Source organism: Chiloscyllium punctatum, chromosome 37 (assembly GCF_047496795.1).
Source record: "Chiloscyllium punctatum isolate Juve2018m chromosome 37, sChiPun1.3, whole genome shotgun sequence".
NCBI classification, from domain to species: Eukaryota; Metazoa; Chordata; class Chondrichthyes; order Orectolobiformes; family Hemiscylliidae; genus Chiloscyllium; species Chiloscyllium punctatum.
In genome coordinates this window covers 53,758,311-53,782,583 of record NC_092775.1, presented here as the reverse complement: position 1 = coordinate 53,782,583, position 24,273 = coordinate 53,758,311, and the positions used below count along the sequence as shown (strand labels likewise).

The 24,273-nt window shown below is 44.4% G+C and overlaps 1 protein-coding gene across 1 annotated transcript in view; it reads right to left on the bottom strand.

Moving 5' to 3' along the window:
* The window catches only part of LOC140462783 (piezo-type mechanosensitive ion channel component 2-like), a 423,249-nt gene that overhangs the window by 208,442 nt on the left and 190,534 nt on the right, over nucleotides 1-24,273 (bottom strand). The window contains exons 21-24 of the mRNA XM_072556051.1: nucleotides 17,914-18,127; nucleotides 5,783-5,948; nucleotides 4,876-4,974; nucleotides 4,160-4,229 (exon numbers count right to left, since the gene is read on the bottom strand). Of these exons, the coding sequence (XP_072412152.1) occupies nucleotides 4,160-4,229; nucleotides 4,876-4,974; nucleotides 5,783-5,948; nucleotides 17,914-18,127 (549 nt within the window). The remainder of the gene's footprint in view (nucleotides 1-4,159; nucleotides 4,230-4,875; nucleotides 4,975-5,782; nucleotides 5,949-17,913; nucleotides 18,128-24,273) is intronic.

The window sequence follows — 24,273 nt, the reverse complement described above, 5'->3', positions numbered from 1 at the left end:
TTCAATTTAAACAAAAGCTTGATAGTGAACTGTTCCCTGGCGCATTTTCCATGGCAACACCTCTACCAGTCAGAATCTACCTCCCCAACAAGCCTTTTCACATGCAGCATAAATTATTGTTTCCTTGGAGATTTGATATTCTTGCAAATTGTCCTGATGACAGTTGGGTGAAAATCTTCAACAGTGTGTCTCTTTATCCAGCAATATCCAGGTTCTGTACTACTAAGTCACCACATGAATTTAAGTTAGTGGAAGCACATTTCAAACAGATCTTTCAAGCCTATTTCATATGTTTAGAATGATGAATATTTGGAATATGCATCATGCCAACAAAAGAGAACATATATATTTGCACATTAAAAATGTCAAGATGGACGGTTTGGTATATTTGGCAAAATGGTTAATATATCAGATAGAGGGTCAATATATCAGAGTGAGGGTGAATATTTCAGAGAGAGAATTGGTATTTGAGGGAAGGTTAATATTTTAGAGGGAGGGTCAATATTTTAGAGGGAGGGTTAAAATTTCAAATAGAAGGTTAATACACCAGAAAGAGAATTATGATTTTAGAGGGAAGGTTAATATTTCAGATGGGATGTTAATATATCAGAAAGAGGATTAATATTTTAGAGGGAGGGTTAATATTTCAAATAGAGAGTCAATACACAGAGTTACTTGGTTGGAGACAGTAAGGATTGCAGATGATGGAAGTCAGAATCAATAGATGTGAGGCTGGAAAAGCACTGCAGGTCAGAAAGGATCGGATGCTGTCTCTGATCTGTTGCGATTTTCCAGCCTTACCTCTATTGACACACAGAGTTAGGTTCTGACATAAGAGATAACGTCCCAGAAGCAGAATGTTGTTGAGTTAAAAGATCTTACTTTTCTTTCCATCACGAAATTTGCTTCATTGTAAATGAAAACAGAAAATGCTGGGAACATACAGAGGGCCACGGGCACCTGAATGGTGTTAGGTCAGATGAAATGTCTGAGGGATTGATAAAACTTCTGGTAGACTCTTCCGAAACGTCATCTCATTCAGACAGTTACTTATGTCCAGTTTGTGCTGTTTACAGTACAGAAGGAGACCATTTGACCCATCGTGTCTGTCCCGAGTGCCGAAAGAGCTACCCAGCTAATCCCACTCTCCAGCACTATCTCTGTCGCCCTCTAACTTCATCACTTTCAAATATTTATCCAGCTCTCTTTTGAAACCTCCCATGGAATTTGCTTCCACCACTCTCCCAGTCAGTGCATCCCAAATCCTAACAACCCTCTGAGTAAAGAAGCTTCTCCTCATCTCACTCCTACCTCTCTTGCTGACAATCTTGAAATTGTGACCCCTAATTACTGACATACCAACTAGAGGGAATACAATATCCTTCTTTCCCAAGTCAACATTGTTCAGAATTTTGAGCACCTCAATACGATCACCTCTTAACCTCTGCTTCTAGGACAACAAGCCTAATCTCTCTAATCTCTTTTTATATCAAATCCTCCATTCCTCATATTATTCTAGTAAATCTCTCTTGAACTCTCTCCATGTTTTTAACATCCTTCCTTAATTAAGGTGCCCAGAAGTGAACACAATACTCCAAATGTGGTCTAATCAATTATTTGTAGAGGCGTAGCATCACTTCCTTGTTTTTATACTCAATGCCTTTATTTATAAATCCAAGGATCCTATAAGGCTTCTTAACAACTGTTTCAGATATTTTATTTCAGATATTAAGTGTTCACTCACCCCTCTAACACAAACTTTGTCATGTATCCTAATGTCATTTACAGTGCTGGAAGCAATTTCAGGCAATTTGAAGACACATATTGGTGCCATTGCCTAACAGCCTGGGGTCCTTGGTCTGAGCTGAGACACTTTGAGGGAGGCCTCTCATTCCATGTTCCTGGGTGAATAGAGAGCTCAGTTCGAATGCTCACAATTGACAAGAGGAACTCAGACTCTCTGCGGTCCCATAAAACTACATCTCAAGATGGGGGAGGTAGTCACCACTGGCTCTCCCAACAAAGAGCAAGTCAACTCATCTCAGGGCTGATTTAAGAACGATTTCACTGTTTAACAGCAGGATTTTTGATGCTTGATCTTCCCAAAGTTACCTCAAAATTACTTTGGTCTCCTCTGGATCATTCTGACTAGAACAGGCAAGTGTGGGTCCCAATTCAAACGGCAGCAATTCAGAACAAAGTAATAACAAAACCTCCAGAATTTTCCAAGAACCATCACCACCTCTGTAATGGTGGATTGGCCCTTTGATAAGTTGGCTACAAAATGAAAACTTTCCTTCCTTTAACCCAGATACAAGTCAGAGTCATGAAGTTTCCACGGTCACTGTTCATCAATCATCATTAAAAACATTAAAACCTGAGGAAAGCAAATTTAATGTTATGCTTTATTACGAGGGAAACTGAATATAAGATTAGGGAGGTTATGCTTCAATTATATAGGGTATTTGTGAAACTGCATCTGGAGTACTGTGTGCAATACTGGTCACCATACTTGCAGAAGGATGTTAATGCATTGAAAGTAGTTCAGAGAAGGTTTACTAGACTAATACCTGGAATAGGTGGGTTGTGTTATGAGGAAAGGCTAGACAGGCTAGACCTGTATTCTCTGGACTTTGGAAGAATCTGAGGTGATTTACTTGAAACAGATAAGATCCTGAGGGGACTTGACTGGGTGGATGTAGAAAGGATGTTTCCTCAAATGGAAGAATCTGGAACTAGGGGTCAGAGTTTACAAATAATGGGTCACCCATTTAAGACAGAGATGAGGAAACAATTATTTTCTTTCAGAGGGATGGGAGTTCCTCAAAGGTGGTTGCAGAATCTTTAAATATTTTGAAGGCAGAAGTAGATAGATTCTCAATAACCATGGCGATGAAAGATTATTTGGAATATGCAGGAATGTAAAGTTGAAGTTGAAATCAGATCAGCTGTGATCTTAATGAATGACGGAGCAGTCTTAAGGATTGAGCGGCCTTAGCTCTCAACTGCAGCAATAGTCAATGTCCACGCACCTGCTTGGAATAAAGGAGTATTTACCAAATGTCCAAAGTCCATCAGCTGGCAGTGTAGAGTCTCCACAGAGTGGCTGCAGGCCATTCAGCCCACTGGGTCCAGACTGACCCTCCGAAGAGCATCTGTGTAACCCTGCATTTCCCATGGCCAAACCACCTAACCTGCACATCTTTGGACTGTAGAAGGAAACTTACACAGACACAGGGAGAATGTGCAAACTCCACAAAGAAAGTTGCCCGAAGGTCCCTGGCTCTGTGAGGCAGCAGAACTAACCACTCAGCCACCGTGCCAGAATAAAAACAGGAAGTGTTCCAGAAACACAGCAGGTCTGGCAGCATCTGTAGAGAGAAAATAGAGTGAATGTTTTGTGTTTAGTGACCCTTCTTCAGAACTAATACACCATTTGTAGTTGCTAACTGTTCTGAAGAAGAGCACTGGACTCAAATCATTAACTCCATTTCTCTCTTTGCACAGATTCTGCTACACCTGCGGAATTTCTGTTTGTCCTTCAGATCTTCAGCAACCACAGTTCTTTGATTTATTTTACTATTGTGAGGGAATACCCTCCATTTATGTGAAGTATCAAGAGAGCAGTGAGATGCCAGTCTCTGATACTGGCCCTGTGCCATCAGAGAGCTGTGCTGCCTCTGAAAGATATGAGCACACAATGACTTAGGAATTGTTATGTTAGCTTGGATGCTGACATAATGTAGGTTCCATGGACATTGATGCTTTGTGATAATGGAAGATTAATATTTGCAGGGGGGTGCATTAATGCAGCTTCTTCCTGACTCTAAAAAGTTTAGATTGTAAACATTTATAAAATAATGAGCTAAACACAAATAATTTATGAGGTAATGTGCCAGTGTAGCAGCTATTTTCCGCCATATTCCAGACTCTATTCCCATCTCAGAGTTGCCTTAGGCCAAAACTCAGGGTCTAATCTAATGGAGGAGTCTGTCCCCTGTCAGAGTGAACTGCGATGGGTTATGCACATGGCCCGTACCTCACCCTCTGAGAAATCTTGGTGATACCCTGGGTCACATAGCAATTGCAATGACTAACCATTAACCATGACATTTCCGGCCACTTACCCACATTTTATCTTGTGTGTTAGGAATCTTACCAGTACTAGAGGATTGCTGAGTGTATTCTGGGGAGCTGTACATCTGGACTGGCAGACAGTTATTGTTCCCCTGTGGCAAATACAAAGCATCAGTAAACTCCACCACATACAGGCAATTACTGTATCAATCAATTGCTGCTGAGCTCAGATACAAAAGTTAAAGAAAGCTGCAATGCAACAAGACACTATTTCGTGATTGATCAAGTATTTGGGGTGGTAAGGCAGGATTCCGTGCTTTCCCCTCACACTGAGTGTGGTGCTGGAGGTCAGCTGGGAGTCTGGGCTCTACAGTTACCATGGCAACTTCCAGTCTGCTCCAATCTGGTTCAGCCCACTCCAGACCTGCCCAGTTGGGTAGCTAGTGGAATGTAGATTGCAGTGAACTTGAACCATTTGATGTGGATTTGCTTGTGTAACAGGACAGATATCGCAGGCTCTAGACAGAGAAGCAAATACCTTCTAATACAGTCAGTTGAAATACTCTGCTGTTACTCAGAGGAAGCTGTAGTAAGGTGTTGACATTAGTGTTTGCATTGTAGGGAATGAGGTGTCTTTGGCTTGTTGTGGAGGCGAGAGATGTTATACTATTCTTCATGATTCTGAGAGAGTTCAGACCCCAGAGAGAGAGAGAGAGAGAGAGAGAGAGAAGCTCAGGTCCATTGCCTCTGAGATGCCAATAACATTCTGTCTGAGATAGATTTGCTAGTTTGTACTACCTCACTGCCATCACTTTCGACATTCTGCAAGTTGGCTTCCATGTTGGCCTGTTCTGATGAGTTTTCGATGGTATAAACCTCCACTTCTGGAAGATCAGTCTGTCAAGCAAAAAGACAATTGTGCAGAAACCCTCTGTGTTAACAATGAAAATTTAGTGACTGTGTTCAGCTGCTTCTGCTCTGTTAGTGTAAAGACAACAGTACAGCACTATCACCAAAACTACTTGGGAAGCTTTGAAAGCATTTTCCAACTAAGTTACAAACTGCAAAGCCATAACAATCATAAGTGCTTCTTGACTGAATTAATAGCTGCACCCCAGTATTGTTGGTCTGTTTTGTATTAATCTAAGCAAGGAAGCAGCGCTGTTGGATAGACTGACCCTGGGATAATGGGGCTGAAAACGTTTCTGCTTCACATCAGTTGAAACATTGGGGGAGGAGCCTAAAAGAGCATGGGGTAATTCCCCCGGATTCTGCTGCATTACTTCTACCGAGGGTCAGCCCAGGAAGTGTTTAAAAGCTGAAACCTTGTCCTGTGAAGATGTGTGCCCCCCCCCCCCCCACCCCACCCCAAATAAAATCCTTCCTCAGAACCTTTGGAAGACTCAACTCTCTCAGGAAAGACAGATGAGAAAATCAAGAATTGGCAGCAATAAATTGCTATGAGAAATTTTATGGCAAAATCCTTCATGGAGCATCGTAGTTGCTGCAAGGCAACAACTACAAGGAAACAAAAAGAAATCATTTATGCTCTGAATCCATCAACAGCAGAAACCATTCTTAGCACTGTGACTGCTCAATAAACGTTTGAAAAACACCATCTGGTGAAGTCAGTGAATTCACATCATGGTGAGGAGAATGAGGACACATTAACAGCAAATTTCACACATCTACAAGCAGCCCTTACCCCGGTCTCACTGAGGAACAGTTGCCGAATGATGGTTGCCATGGTGTAGTACAGAACTAGGAGTATGATGGGGTTCAAAATGGCAGGCCATTGCAGCCCATGGTGAGTCATCAGACACCATGGTGCCGACATATTGGTTTTGATGATAGCCGTCATTCCAAGCAACCTGGTCAAAACAAAAGCAGACATTAATTGTAAGGCACTTGCTGGATAGACCCCAAACAACGTTACATGTGGCAATTCAGCCCTCAAACCTGCTCTCCAGTTAAAATTAGAACATGGCTAATTTTTATTTTAACACTATCCACGTTGGATACACATCTCTTAATATCTTTACCTCATTAAAAATTCATCAATCTTGATCTTCATGATTTTAATTGACCCACATTAATTTGGGGAAAATGGCTTTATCAGCTATGATCTATATGAATGAGAGTGGAGCAGACCCGATAGGCTGAATGGACTGCTCCTGCAATTTTGTTCCCAGTACGCAAAAACTCTTGGAAGGAGGGAGTTCCAGATTCCCACTAGGCTTTGTGTGAAGCACAACACTCCTGATTGGCAATGTTGCCTAATCTGATAATTGGGCCTTTTTCTTTATGATTCCTTCAACAGAGGAAATAGTGTCCCCAACTGGTTAGCAAGATTAGATTTCATAGAATACAGGTAGAACTAGCCATTTGGATACAGAACTGGCTCAATGGTAGAAGTCAGAGGGTGGTGGTGGAGGATTGTTTTTCAGACTGAAGGCCTGTGACCAGTGGAGTGCCACAAGGATCAGTGCTGGGTCCTCTACTTTTCGTCATTTATATAAATGATTTGGACATGAGCATAAGAGGTACAGTTAGTAAGTTTGCAGATGACCCCAAAAATTGTAGGTGTAGTGGACAGTGAAGAAGGTTACCTCGGATTACAATGGGATCTTGACCAGATGGGCTAATGGGCTGAGGAGTGGCAGATGGAGTTTAATTTAGATAAATGTGAGGTGCTGCATTTTGGGAAAGCAAATCTTAGCAGCACTTATACACTTAATGGTAAGGTTCTAGGGAGTGTTGCTGAACAAAGAGACCTTGGAGTGCAGGTTCATAGCTCCTTGAATGTAGAGGCACAGATAGATAGGATAGTGAAGAAGGCATTTGGTAAGCTTTCCTTTATAGGTCAGAATATTGAGTACAGGAGTTGGGAGGTCATGTTGTGGCTACACAGGACATTGGTTGGGCCACTTTTGGAATATTGCATGCAGTTCCGGTCTCCTTCCTATCAGAAGGATGTTGTGAAATTTAAAAGGGTTCAGAAAAGATTTCCAAGGATGTTGCCAGGGTTGGAGGATTTGAGCTACAGGGAGAGGCTGAACAGGCTGGGGCTGTTTTCCCTGGAGCGTCGGAGACGGACGGGTGACCTTATAGAGATTTATAAAATCATGAGGGGCATGGATAGGATAAATAGACAAGGTCTTCCCCCTGGGGTGTTGGGGGTGGGGGTGGGGGTGGGAGGGGAGCGGGGTGTCCAGAACTAAGTTTAGGGTGAGTGGGGAAAGGTATAAAAGAGACCTTTTATAAAAGGGGCAACTGTTTCACGCAGAGGGTAGTGCGCGGATGGAATGAGCTGCCAATGGAAGTGGTGGAGGCTGGTACAATTGTAGCATTTAAAAAGGCATCTGGATGGGTATATGAATAGTGGTTTGGAGTGATATGGGCCAGGTGCTGGCAGGTGGGCGGGTTGGACCGATGGGTCTGTTTTCATGCTGTACATCCTTATGACTCTGTGACTTTAAGTATTAAACCAATTTTATCACTTTAAAAGCTTTAACCTCTCAATCTCTGAATACTTGAATTTCTCCCCATCTCATCGTCCTCCAGGTTGGGGATGAATCAAAGGCTTTCACTTCTTGTCCAAGTTTTGATTACTGTTTCACAACATATTTGTCCTGGCCTACCTGACTATTCCTTAATTCTATCCTTACTCCATAACTTTGAATCAACCACATTGATCATACAAAACAGAAAAGAAGCTGATTTAAAAGTAACTGTTTTAAAGGTTAAAGGATCAAGGTCTGACAGGTCTTTCTTAAAAATCGTCCTTTGCTGTTAACAATCACCTTTAACGGTCTTCACTGCACAGCTTTCTAGCCTACCCACTTTCCAATGTCATTTTGACTTGGCAATGATTTCTTGGCTGGTCTGAACTGGCAATGGGGGTTGATTAGCTCAGTTGGCTGGTTTACAATGCAGAGTGACGCCAACAGCGAAAGTTCAAATCCTGCACCGGCTGAGGTTGCCGCAAAGATCCCATCTTCTCAACCTCTGTCCTCGCCTGAAGTGTGGAAACCCTCAGGTTCAACTCCCATCAGTTGTCCTTCTCTCTAAAGAGGGAGTAACCCTGTGGTCCTCTGTGGTTATGGTAACTTTTCTGTACACTTCAACACAGCATCATTCAACATCTGCCCAATGGACCTGGTGATTTCATTCAATCGCTCCCTCGGTATTCATTGCTCCATCCGACAGCCCGAACAGTGAATTAACACAGTGGGTCACTACTTGGACACAGAATCAACACAGCGAGTCACCACCTAGACAGAGAATGCTCAGAGAGGATCACCACTTGGACAAAGTTAAAAATCACACAACACCAGGTTATGATTAGATTCCCTACAGTGTGGAAACAGGCCCTTCGGCCCAACCAGTCCACACCGACCCTCTGAAGAGTAACCCACCCAGACCCATTTCCCTCTGACTAATGCTCCTAACACTATGGACAATTTAGCATGGCCAATTCACCTGACTGGTTATAGTCCAACAGGTTTATTTGGAATCACTAGTTTTCGAAGTGCTGTTCCTTCATCAGGTGGTTATGGAGTACAGGATCATAAGACATAGAATTTATAACAAAAGATTACAGTGTCACACAGTGATATATTGAACAAACCTGGATTGTTAAGTCTTCCATCTGTTAGAATGCAGGTTTCAGTTCATTAATATTTAAATCCCAGAATTGCTTTTAAGTCACCTTCTCGAGATAACTTAAGGTTTTATAACAAAAGGTGACGTCGCAACTCAGACAATGCCTTAAAGGTGTGAGGTCAGAGTCTGTCTGTATCCCAACCTTGAGTCAGACTGGTTCTATTTCCAAAGTGGAATTTATAAAGTATATCATGGATTGACTGCCTGCATTGACTGCCTGCAGATGTGCATTTTTTGAGCAAAATAGAATGTGTCTGCAAATATAATTCTGCAAATACAAATTCACCCCATGGACTGATATGTGTGTGCATATATGAGAGATGCAGTCTATCTCACACACTGCAGGCAAGGATGCCCTGAGGCATGGTACATTGGTGATGCTATAACAACAAATGAATGGACACCGAGTGTCGGGGCAGAATGTCCCTGACTGCTGAAGTGCTCCCCAACTGGGACAGAATACCCCTGTCTGTTGATTGTTATGCAGTGTCCATTTATCCGTTGTCATAGTTTGCCAGAGTTAATCACTGAACTGAACGGTGACATAATTGAATGGATCATTGCTTGCAAATAGTGTACAGTTAGAAAGTCTCCTTATTTAAAGGAGAATGTAAATACATTAGACCCAGTTCAGAGAAGGTTTACTAGTCTAATACCTGGGCAGGTTGTTTGATAGGGAAAGGTTGGACAGGCTCGGCTTTTATCCAGTGGAGCTTAGAAGTGTCAGAGGTGACTTAATTGAACATGAGAGATTCGGAGGGGTGTTGATGAGGAGAGGATGTTTTCTCTTATGAGAGGTTTCAGAATAAGGGTTCACTGTTAAAAATAGGGGCTTGCCCATCCAAAACAGGACTGGAGAAAAACCTTTTTCTCACAATGTTCAGAGTCTTTGAAACTCTCTTTCTCAAAGATGGTGGAACATAGAACAGCACAGGAACAGACACTTCCGTTCCATCACAGCTGTGCCGACCATAATGCCATCCCAACTGCATGTATGCAGAATGCCTATACTGCAGAAAGAGGCCATTCAGTCCATCGAGTCTGTACCGACCTTCTGATGAACATCCCAATCAGATCCCAGTCCCCTACCTTATCCCTGTAACCCCACATTTATCTGGCTAATCTGACTAATTTACATATCCCTACATATTACGGACAATTTAGCATGGCCAATCTACGTAATCCGCATATCTCTAGACTCTGAGGAGTACTGGGAGGAAACCTTTGCAGACACAGGGAGAATGTGCAAACTCCTCATGCACCGTTATCCAAGGCTGGAATCCAACCTGGCGTTGTGAGGCAGCAGTGCTAACAACTGAGTCATTGTGCTGCACATAGTCCAGTATCCCTCTATTCCTTGCCTCTTCATGTACCTGTCTTAATGCCTTGGCAATGTGTTCCAGATGCCTAGCAATTTCTATGTAAAAACCCTTGCCTTTAAACTTTCCCCCCTCACCTTAAACCTTTGCTCCATAATAATCTTACTCTGACTATCCAGCCCATCCAAGCCACTCATAAGTTTATATACTTCTATTCGGTCCCTCAACCTCTGTTGCTCTCATGAAAACAATCCAAGTTTGTCCAAACTCACCTTACAGCTAATTCACTCCAATCCAGGCAACATCCTGGTAAACCATTTTTGCACCCACTCCAAAGCCTCCACGCCCTTCTATAGTGTGGAGACCAGACTGCACACAATATCGAAAATTTGGACTAAAGTCTTATTCAGCTGCAATGTGACTTGCCAATTTTTATACTCAATGCCTTGACCAGTGAAGACAAACATTGCATGCACTTTCTTTACACCTTATCCAGTTGAGTTGTCATTTTCAGGGAGCGATGGACTTGAACCCAAGATCCCTTTTATTTATCAATGCTCCGAAAAGCCATTTACTGTATAATTTCCTCTTGCGCTTGACCTCCCAAAATGCATCCCCTCAAACTTAGAATTAGATTCCCTACAGTGTGGAAACAGGCCATTGGGCCCAAGAAGTCCACACCGACCCTCCAATGAGTAATCCACCCACACTCATTCCTCTACTCTATTACTCTACATTTACCCTTGACTAACTAACCTAACCTTCACATCCCTGAATGCTATGGGCAATTTAGCATGGCAATCCACCCTAACCTGCACATCTTTGGTATGTGGGAGGAAACTGGAGCACCCAGAGGAAACCCACACAGACAGGGTAAAATGTGCAAACTCCAAACAGACAGTCACCCGGGTCCCTGGTGCTGTGAGGCAGCAATGCTTACTACTGAGCCATTGTGCTACCCTATCCAGACTAAAGATCATCTGCCACTTCTCTGCCAACTTTCCAACTGATCTATATCTTGCTGTATCCTTTGATAATCTTCCTGACTATCCACAACTCCACCAATTTTCATGTCATCTGCAAACTTACTCTTCAGACCACATACATTTCATTCCAAATCTTTTTAATATTTATTACAAAAACCAACAGAGGTCCCAGCACTGATCCATGTGGATCACAAATCTCCAGTCAGAAAAACAGTCCTCCACAACTACCCTTTCTATGGCCAAGCCAATTTTGTATCCAATTTACTAACTCACCATTGATCCCATACGACTTAATCTTCTGGACCAGCCTACCACAAGGTACATCGTCAAATGCTTTAGTCAACATAGAAAAACACCGACTGCCCTGTCGTCATCAATCATTGTCATCACTTCCTCAAAAAACTCAACCAAGTTCGTGAGACAAAACCTCCCCGCATAAAGCTGCACTGACTAACCCTAATAAATCAATTCTTTTTCAAATGTGACTCAATCCTGTCTTGAATAATCTTAATTTCCCTACCACTAGCATGAGGCTCATCGGCCTGTAATTTCCTGGACTAAACAAGAGAACAATGTCTTTCTGGGACCTCTCCTGTGGGTAAAGAGGAAACACAAATCTCTGCCAAAGCCCCAGCAATCTCCTCCCTCGCCTCCTTCAGTATCCTGGGATAGATCCCATCAGACTCAGGGTACTTATCTACCTTAGTGTTTTTCAAGACATTGAACAACTCCTTCTTAATATCGACGTGTCTAGAATATCAACACGCCCCTCCCTAATCCTACCATCATCCACATCCTCCTCCTAAAGAAAGTAGTGTCTTTGTATATTTTAAAAGCAGAAGTAGACAGTTTCTTGACAAGTAGAGTGGGTGAGATGGAGAGGAAAGGTTACTGGGGATAGGTGGGAATGTGTAGTAATAAAGACCAGCCATAACGTTATTGAATTACAGGCTTAAAGGGTGCCCTGCTCCTAATCTGTGTCTTTGTTTGTTTATGTTATTTATGGTTCTCTCTCCTCAGGAACTGATCCTGTCCCCTTGAAACTGTTTTCATCATCTCTCAAATAGCTCACCCTTACTCCCACTGTCCTTGCAAATGCCTATTTGCTTCCCAATCTCCCTTTCTTCTTCATCAGAAGGACTGTCCTCCTCTGAAACGATGTCCATCTTTCTGGTGAGCTCCTTCAACTGTGACGCCTGCCAACTGACACTGTGACCATGGTAAACTCTCTCTCTGTCCTCCACAACCCGTGAGTATGCCAAGGTCCAGCTGGGTGGGACAGCACTCCTACAGTCATCGACTCAGACCCTTCAGTCCAACTCGTCAATGCTGACCAGATATCCCAACTCAATCTAGTCCCACCAGCCAGCATCCGGCCCATAACCCTCCAAACCCTTCCTATTCATATACCCATCCAAATGCCTCTTAAATATTGCAATTGTACGAGCCTCCACCACTTCCTCTGGCACCTCATTCCATACCCGTACCACCCTCTGCGTGAAAAAGTTGCCCCTTCAGTCTCTTTTATATCTTTCCCCTCTCACCCTAAACCTATGCCCTCTAATTCTGGACTCCCCCATCCCAGGGAAAAGACTTTGTCTGTTTATCATATCCATGCCCCTCATGATTTTATAAACCTCTATAAGGTCACCCCTCAGCCTCCAACACTCCGGGGAAAACAGCCCCAGCCTGTTCAGCCTCTCCTTATAGCTCAAATTCTCCAACCCTGGCAATATCCTTGTAAATCTTTTCTGAACACTTTCAAGTTTCATAACATCTTATCGATAGGAAGGAGACCAGAATTGCACACAATATTCCAACAGTGGCCTAACCAATGTCCTGTACAGCCGCAACATGACCTCCGAACTCCTGTACTCAATACTCTGACCAGAAAAAGGCTAATCAAATGCCTTCTTCACTATCCGATCTACATGCAACTCCACTTTCAAGGAGCTATGAACCTGCACTCCAAGGTCCCTTTATTCAGCAACACTCTCCAGAACATTACCATTAAGTGCATAAGTCCTGCTGAGATTTGCTTTCCCAAAATGCAGCACCTCACATTTCTCTGAATTAAACTCCATCTGCCACTCCTCAGCCCATTGGCCCATCTGATCAAGATCCTGTTATAATCTGAGGTAACCTTCTTCGCTGTCCACTACACCTCCAATTTTGGTGTCATCTGCAAACTTACTAACTGTACCTCTTATGCTCGCATCCAAATCATTTATATGGAGTTTACTGCACCCAGCACCGATCCTTGTGGCACTCCACTGGTCACAGGCCTCCGGTGCGAAAAATAACCCTCCACCATCACTCTCTGATTTCTACCTTTGAGCCAGTTCTGTGTACAAATGGCTAATTCTCCCTATATTCTATTTGATCTAACCTTGCTAATCAGTCTCCCATGGGGAACCTTGTTGAATGCCTTACTGAAGTACATATAGATCACATCTACTGCTCTGCCCTCATCAATCTTCTTTGTTACTTCTTCAAAAGACTCAATCAAGTTTGTCAGACATGATTTCCCACGCACAAAGCCATGTTGACTATCCCTAATCAGTCCTTGCCTTTCCAAATACATGTATATCCTATCCCTCAGGATTCCCTCCAACAACTTGCCCACCACCAAAGTCAGGCTCACTGGTCTATAGTTCCCTGGCTTGTCTTTACCACCTTTCTTAAACAGTGGCACCACGTTAGCCAACCTCCAGTGTTCCGGCACCTCACCTGTGACTATCGATGATACAAATATCTCTGCAAGAGGCCCCGCAATCACTTCTCTAGGTTCCCACAGAGTTCTAGACTACACCTGTTCAGGTCCTAGGGATTTATCCACTTTTATGCATTTCAACACATCCAGCACTTCCTCCTCTGTAATATGGACATTTTTCAAGATGTCACCATCTATTTCCCTACAGTCACTATTTTCCATGTACTTTTACACAGTAAATACTGATGCAAAATACTTAATTAGCATCTGCCCCATCTCCTGTGGCTCCACACAAAGGCTGCCTTGCTGATCTTTGAGGGGCCCTATTCTCTCCCTAGTTACCCTTTTGTCCTGGCTGTATTTGTAAAAACCCTTTGGATTCTCTTTAATTCTATTTGCCAAAGCTATCCCAAGTCCCCTTTTTGCCCTCCTGATCTCCCTCTTAAGTATACTCCTACTGCCTTTATACTCTTCGAAGGATTCATTTGATCTCTGCTGTCTATACCTGACATATGCTTCCTTCTTTTTCTTAACCAAACCCTCAATTTCTCCAGTCATCCAGCATTCCCTATACCTACCAGCCTTTCCTTTCCCCCTAACAGGATTATATTTTCTCTGGGCTCTCATTATCTCATTTCTGAAGGCTTCCCATTTTCCAGCCGTCCCTTTACCTGAGAACATCTGCCCCCAATCAGCTTTTGAAAGTTCTTGCCTAATACCGTCAAAAGTGGCCTTCCTCCAATTTAGAACTTCAACTTTTAGATCTGGTCTATCCTTTTCCATCGCTATTTTAAAACTAATAGAATTATGGTTGCTGGCCCCAAAGTGCTCCCCCACTGACACCTCAGTCACCTGCCCTGCCTTATTTTCCAAGAGTAGGTCAAAGTTTGCACCTTCTCTAGCAGATACATCCACATACCGAATCAGAAAATTGTCTTGTACACACTTAAGAAATTCCTCTCCATCTAAGCCTTTAACACTATGGTAGTCCCAGTCTATGTTTGGAAAGTTAAAATCCCCCACAATAACCACCCTATTATTCTTACAGATAACTGAGATCTCCTTACAAGTTTGTTTCTCAATTTCCCTCTGACTATTAGAGGGGGTCTATAATACAATCCCAATAAGGTGATCATCCCTTTCTTATTTCTCAGTTCCACCCAAATAACTTCCCTGGATGTATTTCTGGTAATATACTCCCTCAGTACAGCTGTAATGTTATCCCTTATCAAAAACTCCCCCTCCTCTCTTGCCTCCCTTTCTATCCTTCCTGTAGCATTTGTATCCTGGAACATTAAGGCAGATGAACTCAGGGCATGATTACAGACATGGGACTGGGATATCATAGCAATTACAGAAACATGGCTGAAACATGGGCAGGACTGGCAGCTTAATGTTCCAGGATACAAATGCTACAGGAAGAATAGAAAGGGAGGCAAGAGAGGAGGGGGTGTGGTGTTTTTGATAAGGGATAGCATTACAGCTGTACTGAGGGAGGATATTCCCAAAAATACATCCAGGGAAGTTATATGGGTGGAATTGAGAAATAAGAAAGGGATGATCACCTTATTAGGATAGTATTATAGACTTCCTAACAGTCAGAGGGAAATTGAGAAACAAAATTCTGAGGAGATCTCAATTACCTGTAAGAATAATAGGGTGGTTATTGTAGGGGATTTTAACTTTCCACACATAGACTGGGACTGCCATAGTGTTAAAGGCTTAGATAGAGAGGAAATTGTTAAGCAGGTACAAGAAAATTTTCTGATTCAGTATGTGGATGTACCTACTAGAGAAGGTACAAAACTTGACCTACTCTTGGGAAATAAGGCAGGGCAGGTGACTGAGGTGCCTTGGGGCCAGTGACTAATTCTATTAGTTTAAAAATAGTGATGGAAGAAGATAAACCAGATCTAAAAGTTGAAGTTCTAAATTGGCGAAAGGCCAATTTTGACGGTATTACGCAAGAACTTTGAAAATCTGATTGGGGGCAGATGTTCGCAGGTAAAGTGACAGCTGGAAAATGGGAAGCCTACAGAAATGAGATAGTGCGAGTGCAGAGACAATGGATACTTGTTAGGCTGAAAGGAAAGGCTGGTAGGTATAGGGAATGCTGGATGGCTAAAGAAATTGAGGGTTTGGTTAACTATAGACCAGTGAGCCTGACCTCGGTGGTGGGCAAGTTATTGGAGGGAATCCTGAGGGACAGGATGTACATGTATTTGGAAAGGCAAGGACTGATTAGGGATAGTTAACATGGCTTTGTGCGTGGGAAATCATGTCTCACAAACTTGATTGAGTTTTTTGAAGAAGTAACAAAGAAGATTGATGAGGGAGGAGTACTGGGTCTATATGGACTTCAGTAAGGCATGGTGGAAGTGGTGGAGGCTGGTACAGGAATGACAATGTTCTCCATGGGTGATTGGTTAGCAAGGTTAGATCTCATGGAATACAGGGAGAACTAGCCATTTTAACACAGAAACTGACTGAAAGTCAAAGACAGAGGTGGTGGAAGGTTGCTATTGGGAATGGAGGCCTGTGACCCGTGGAGTGCCACAAAGATCGGTGCTGGGTCCTCTATTTTTAATCATTTATCTAAACTATTTGGATGCGAGCATAAGAGGTACAGTTAGTAAGTTTGCAGATCACACCAAAATTAGTGGACAGCGAAGAAGGTTACCTTGGATCACAATGGAATCTTGATCAGATGAGTCAATGGGATGAGGAGTTTAATTTAGATAAATGCAAGGTGCTGCATTTTGGGAAAGCAAATCTTAGCAAGACTTATACACTTAATGGTAAGGTCCTGGAGAGTGTTGCTGAACAAAGGGAGCTTGGAGTGCAGGTTCATAGCTCCTTGAAAGTAGAGTTGCGGGTCGATAGGATAATGAAGAAGGCGTTTGGTATGCTTTCCTTTATTGGTCAGACTATTGAGCACAGGAGTTGGGAGGTTATGTTGCGGCTGTACAGGACATTGGTTAGGCCACTGTTGGAATATTGTGTGCAATTCTGGTCTCCTTCCTATCGGAAGGATGTTGTGAAACTTGAAAGGGTTCAGAAGAGATTTACAAGGATGTTGCCAGGGTTGGAGGATTTGAGTTATAGGGAAAGGCTGGAGTGTCGGAGGCTGAGGGGTGACCTTATAGAGGTTTGTAAAATCTTGAGGGGCATGGATAGGGTGAATAGACAAGGTCTTTTCCCTGGGGTAGGGGAGTCCAGAAGTAGAGGGCATAGGTTTAGGGTGAGAGACGAAAGATATAAAGGAGATCTAAGGGGCATCTTTTTCATGCAGAGGGTACAGTGCGTGTGGAATGGGCTGCCAGAGGAAGTGGTGGAGGCTGGTACAATGACAACATTTAAAGGGCATCTGGATGGGTATATGAATAGGAAGAGAGTTTGGAGAAATATGGGTCAGGTGTTGGCAGGCAGGACTAGATTGGGTTGGGATATCTAGTCAGCATGGATGGATTGAACCGAAGGGTCTGTTTCCATGCTGTACATTTCTTTGACTCTATGACTGTATTTCCTGATATGATCAGTGTTTAACTTTGTTTGAGAACACTCCTGTAAAGTTCCTCGAAACATTTCCCTCTTGTCATGGCGCTACATAAATGCAGGTCATTGTGAACTTAGCAGTGCAGCATTTACAGAGTCCCACACAGTTTTGTGGTGCTCTCACAGGAGCCAGTAAATGGAGCCCCTGCCTGCCCCTGATTTGGGCTTTCACTTCTCAACCCACCTCCAGAAAACCTTAAGCTGGTTATTTTCGCTGTTGGTGGGATCCTGCTTATGCAAAGTGCATCCGTAATACTGAAACAAGTTACATTAGCGATAGTACCATTGTTACAAAATATGAATCGAGCAAAGTGGAAAAATATTGTCTTAAACCAAGCACAAGCCTAAAAGTGTAAAGTACAGGTGCTCTATGTGGAGCACTGTACAGGAGCTACACCTGTCCCTGACAACTATTCCACTGTTATACCTCACAACACATACTGACATAGTGAAAGAAACACTGCTGAAGATTCTACACAATTTAGAATGTCCATTTTAAACCAAAATAGAAGCCATGTTCTCTTCATATTTGCCCTGCCAAGTTTTCTACCTGTCTGACTATTATGGGCTAGGCTATGAGATTCCCTCCAAAACGTACCTCATTTGAACCTGGTCAGGTGGAAGCTGCTCCTGAAATGCAGGCAACTGGTAAAGGTAGATTGCAGTCAGGTGTCCTCCGCTGATGAACATCATCGAAAGACACAAGCGCTTGAAGAAGAACAGGCTGAAAACACGCCCACATGCCCAGCAGGAGCACAGCCCCAGGAACGTGAAGAAGTAGACTGCTGAGATGAGAGATGGGTGCACAATACCTGGAAAACACACAGTGTGTCACACAGCTGGTCCATACCGGCCCACTTACAGATAGTTCTCGCAATGTTTCAATACCACACAGCATCATACTGGATTAGTGGTGCTGGAAGAGCACAGCAGTTCAGGCAGCATCCAACGAGCAGCGAAATCGACGTTTCGGGCAAAAGCCCTTCATCAGGAATAAAGGCAGTGAGCCTGAAGCGTGGAGAGATAAGCTAGAGGAGGGTGGGGGTGGGGAGAGAGTAGCATAGAGTACAATGGGTGAGTGGGGGAGGGGATGAAGGTGATAGGTCAAGGACGAGAGGGTGGAGTGGATAGGTGGAAAAGGAGATAGGCAGGTCGGACAAGTCCGGACAAGTCAAGGAGACAGTGCTGAGCTGGAAGTTTGAAACTAGGATGAGGTGGGGGAAGGGGAAATGAGGAAGCTGTTGAAGTCCACATTGATGCCCTGGGGTTGAAGTGTTCTTAGCACTGTTGATCACATCGCAATGTGGAACATTTAGTTACCATGCTTCACGACATTGCAACAGCGAATGGTTTCATCGACGATGAAGCACTTTAACAGTTCCCAAGATGGTAAAAGGAGTCATTATTAAGCAAGTTGTTTCACTTGCTGTAAACCAATTCTGTAAACCACTTTTATTCTTGTATTTCTTTTATCCTTCCATTTCTTTTGTCGATATAAAGGATTGCATTTCATATAGAGGCATGACCAAGAGGCCTGCCTTAAAACTCGGAGGACAGCCCACTTCTGCTTGGACAGGGAGCTGTGAGCTGCCGTTGTGGCCAACAGCCTCTTCATTGACTGACGAGGGACCTCTGCTCCCTCATCATTGAGGAGCTCCGTCTCTGAGAGCTGGCAACCAATCACATGGCTGGTAACTGTCTAGCCCTAGTTACGCCACCGTGAGGTACTGGTGACTGCTGGGACAGCAGGCAAGTCCACCCCACTGGAGGTGCATGGAGCCAAATCAGAAGGCAAGTGTGGAGTTTTGTCAGGATCATCCTAACAGGCATCAGTGACAATGTGGAGATCTGTGTACAGGAGCATGTGAAGTGGCGGGGGTTGTGGGGTGGAAACAAGGTGGAGAGGGAATGGAGGTGCAACAAGTGGAGCTCTGCACTTGACACAGGATATTCCCAGATTCTCCCAGCCCACTGCAAGGTCTTCCGGATTTACCTTGATGCCTCACCCTGTGACCTAGGATACCGATTCCCCCACCGCTGGTAAGATACCAGCAGTAGGCACGGCTCCCACGGCACCTGGCTCCCATTCCTCCACCCCACCACTACTCAGTCCAGTGGTTGGATGGGGATTATAAAACTCCATCTTGTCCTGACATAAGCCATTCTATCCATTGTTCCAGTTTCACTTTGGTGGGCTGTGTGTCTGGAGGATGAAGACTAAACTAAGGTGACTGGTGATACCATCTGCTTAGAAGATACCCTCTGTTCTTGGGCAGATACCCACATCTTAAAGGAGGGCAAAATAACTTCACTTTGCCTAAAATAGTGCTGGTGAAGACAGCTCCTGCTGGGCCAGCAAACTGCTCAAGACAACACTACAGTAATTAAAAGACAGAACCTGAATGGTTCAGAAAAATCCCAGGAATTAAGCAATGTCTGATCTGTCCTGAATCTGTCCATAACCATAATAGAGCCTGGCATGAGGAGAAAGCTCGCGTTTGTCCAACTACTCATGGTAAAAACAAGGACTGCAGATGCTGGAAACTAGATTCTAGATTAGAATGGTGCTGGAAGAGCACAGCAGTTCAGGCAGCATCCAAGGAGCAGGAAAATCGACGTTTTGGGCAAACGCCCTTCATCAGGAATACAGGCAGAGTGCCTGAAGGGTGGAGAGATAAATGAGAGGAGGGTGGGGGTGGGGAGAAAGTAGCATAGAGTACAATGGGTGAGTGGGGGTGGGGATGAAGGTGATAGGTCAGAGAGGAGGGTGGAGTGGATAGGTGGAAAGGAAGATAGGCAGGTAGGCCAGGTCATGGGGACGGTGCTGAGCTGGAAGTTTGGAACTGGGGTAAGGTGGGGGAAGGGGAAATGAGGAAACTGTTGAAGTCCACATTGATGCCCTCGGGTTGAAGTGTTCCGAGGTGGAAGATGAGGCGTTCTTCCTCCAGGCGTCTGGTGGTGAGGGAGCGGCGGTGAAGGAGGCCCAGGACCTCCATGTCCTCGGCAGAGTGGCAGGGGGAGTTGAAATGTTGGGCCATGGGGCGGTGTGGTTGATTGGTGCGGGTGTCCCGGAGATGTTCCCTAAAGCGCTCTGCTAGGAGGCGTTCAGTCTCCCCAATGTAGAGGAGACCACATCGGGAGCAACGGATACAATAAATGGGTGGGTTGTGGGGGTGGGGGGGGGTGGAGGTGGGGGACCTGACCAGGTAGTCACGGAGGGAACGGTCTTTGCGGAAGGCGGAAAGGGGTGGGGAGGGAAATATATCCCTGGTGGTGGGGTCTGTTTGGAAGTGGCGGAAATGTCGGCGGATGATTTGGTTTATGTGAAGGTTGGTAGGGTGGAAGGTGAGCACTGGGGGGTTCTGTCCTTGTTACTGTTGGAGGGGTGAGGTCTGAGGGTGGAGATGCGGGATGTGGACAAGGGAGTGGAGGGCTGCGCATTGTGAGAGTGAGAGGTTGGAGTGGGAGAGGGGGGGTAGACAGGTTGAGGCGGTCAATGTCTCGGTGGCAGTGCCATCTCTGACACCTCCCTCCCCTTCCTGGACCTCTCCATCTCCGTTAATGACGACCAACTTGACACTGACATTTTTTACAAACCCACCGACTCCCATAGCTACCTGGATTACACCTCTTCCCACCCTACCTCCTGCAAAAATGCCATCCCGTACTTCTAATTCCTCCGTCTCCGATGAATCTGCTCCCAGGAGGACCAGTTCCACCACAGAACACACCAAATGGCCTCCTTCTTTAGAGACCGCAATTTCCCTTCCCACGTGGTTAAAGATGCCCTCCAACGCATCTCGTCCACATCCCGCACCTCTGCCCTCAAACCCCACCCCTCTAACCATAACAAGGACAGAAGCCCCTGGTGCTCACTTTCCACCCTACCAACCTTCGCATAAACCAAATCATCCACCGACATTTCCGCCACTTCCAAACAGACCCCACCACCAGGGATATATTTCCCTCCCCACCCCTTTCTGCCTTCCGCAAAGACCGTTCCCTCCGTGACTACCTGGTCAGGTCCATGCCCCCAACAACCCACCCTCCCATCCTGGCACCTTCCCCTGCCACCGCAGGAATTGCAAAACCTGCGCCCACACTTCCTCCCTCACCTCCATCCAAGGAGTCTTCCACATCCATCAAAGTTTTACTTGCACATCCACTAATATCATTTATTGTATCCGTTGCTCCTGATGCGGTCTCCTCTACATTGGGAAGACTGAACACCTCCTAGCAGAGCGCTTTAGGGAACATCTCTGGGACACCCGCACCAATCAACCACACCGCCCTGTGCCCGAAACATCAATTTTCCTGCTCCTCGGATGCTGCTTGAACTGCTGTTTTTCCAGCACCACTCTACAATACCAGCATTCAATCAACTTTTATTGAGGCCAATGACAGTGCTGCACAGAATCAGGGAGTTAAGCTGGTTTAATTACACAGCAATCCAACTCTTACCGACATTGTCACCACTCACAGGAGGTGGAACACTAGAAATCAAGTCCCACTATTCCCTGAGTTTTCACAAGTGTTAAAAAATGATTAAACAACCAAATTGTCCCAAGTGTTCCTGAGTGTCTAATGCAGGTTAAAATATATGCACACCAGTTTTCTATAAAGAAGAAAATAATTATTTATGGCAAGCCAGTTGTTTCTAACTAATGGAAAAAAAGTAGAAAGGTTTAATTGCTCATCTATAGCTCTAAATCTTAAACTCTATTGTGTTCTTAAAGCTCCCATACATATATAAACACTCACAGAGATATGACAATGCATAAGTTTTATGGATGGAGAAGTAAAACAGTTAGATCCAGCACCAGTGCAGACCACAGACTTCAAGATGTTTTGTTTTTGACTCCTTCTGATTCTTTGCTAGTGACGTGAAGTTATAGATACATTGATTCTCAGTCTTTCATTCACTGGATGAGGATCCAGTGTCTCTGAAGGTGTTTTTTCCCCTTTTCTCCTTCAGCATGGAATTTGCTGAAAGCAGTTTCCAGGGGAACAATGAGTGAGAACAACGAGCAGGAGATTCTCCACTGCTTCTCCACACAGCAGGGACTGAAAGAGATTTCAGAGCTTTCTCTTTGCGGGTTGGATGGTCCTCCTGCATTGCCCTCATTCAAGGCTGGAGACAATCTGCCCAGTGACTAAGCAAATGGCTGTTACTGATCACCCCAAGGCTTAAATCAATTGAAAAACCAACCAAAGGACGGTCATTGGACAAAACTGTTTTGGAGATACACTCACAGAGCGGAAGTATCCAATATATCTGCATTCCAACCTCCCCTTGAAAAAGACAACCCACAATGAGCTCCAGTAACTCTTTCACAGTTTCCTTGGTTTAACGCGGTAATTCTTTCCCCCATATTTTTAATCCACGATCCAATTAAAAAAGAGCGTCGTTAGAACACACATGAACGGAGGGAGTAACATTCTGGTCTCTAAGTCACTAGACTGCTCAAGCATCAAAGACTTGAGCAATTAAACTAGACTGACATCTCAGCGCAGTACTGAGGGAGTGCCGCAATGTTGGAGATATTCCCTCTGATAAAATGTTAAATCAAGGCCCGCCTGTGTCCAATTGGTGGACATAAACATTCCCTTGTCATTATTTTGAGGGAAAGGTAAAAACAATGACTGCAGATGCTGAAAATCAAATACTGGATTAGTGGTGCTGGAAGAGCACAGCAGTTCAGGCAGCATCCAACGAGCAGCGAAATCCAGATTTCGCTGCTTGTTGGATGCTGCCTGAACTGCTGTGCTCTTCCAGCACCACTAATCCAGTATATTATTTTGAGGGAGTTCTCTCTAGTCGAGAGTGTGGTGCTAGAATAGCACAGCAGGTCAGGCAGTATCCAAGTTGTAGGACAATCGACATTTCGGGCATTAACCCTCCGTTAGGCTTTCCTGATGCAGGGCTTATGCCCGAAATGGCAATTCTCCTCCTCCTCAGATGCTGTCTGACCGGCTGTGCTTTTCCAGCACTGCTGTCTTGACTCTGATCTCCAGCATCTGCAGTCCTCACTTTCTCGGAGTTCTCTCTGGTGCCTGGACAATATTAATTCCTCAACCAGTGTCACTCAAAAAACAGTTTGTCTGGTCATTTATCCCAATACGGTCTGTGAATTCACTTGTATATTTCCTACTTTCCTTCAGTTTGGTCAGAATCTTTTTTTCCCCAGAGTTGAAATGTGTCTAATACTAGGGGACATGCATTTAAGGTAAAGGGGGAAAATTCAAAGAAAATGTGAGGGACAATTTTTTTTTTACAGAGAGTGGTAGGTGTCTGGAATGCATTGCCAGGGTGGTAGTGGAGGCAGATATGATGAGTGTGTTTAAGGGGCTTTTAGATAAGCACATGAATATGCAAGGAATGGAGGACTATGGACCAAGGACAGGCAAGAGGGATTAGTTTAATTTGGCATCGTTTGGTACTATATCATGGGCCGAAGGGCCCATTTGTGCGCTGGACAGATCTATGTTCTCTGCCCAAAAGCAGGCATGACCCACAACAGCATGATCACCACCAAGTATAGGGCAAGGAGACACGGCACAAATCCACCCCATCCAAAACGGCAATTGAAGCCTGAATGATTGTCACCAATCACATCTACATAAGCCATCCAACCAACTGAACCAACCTGTGACCCAAAGACTTGCAGTCACTGCGCCATGTTCATTGTTACACACCTGCAGCTACAACCAGTGACAGTAAAGGCTCCCCTCACATGGCTGATCAGGAACCGCTCCTATTCTTCTCACTTGCTATTGATGTGTGTTGGGATGACTTACAGATTGAGGCTACACTTGTTGGTCAGGTAATGAATACACCTCATATGGCCGTAAGTGCTGCAGTAGGACCCGAATCCTGACATTCTGATAAAAGCTCATGACCAACTGTTCCACAAGATCCCTTCATTACACTAGATACACTTCAAGCTATGCTTTGCTG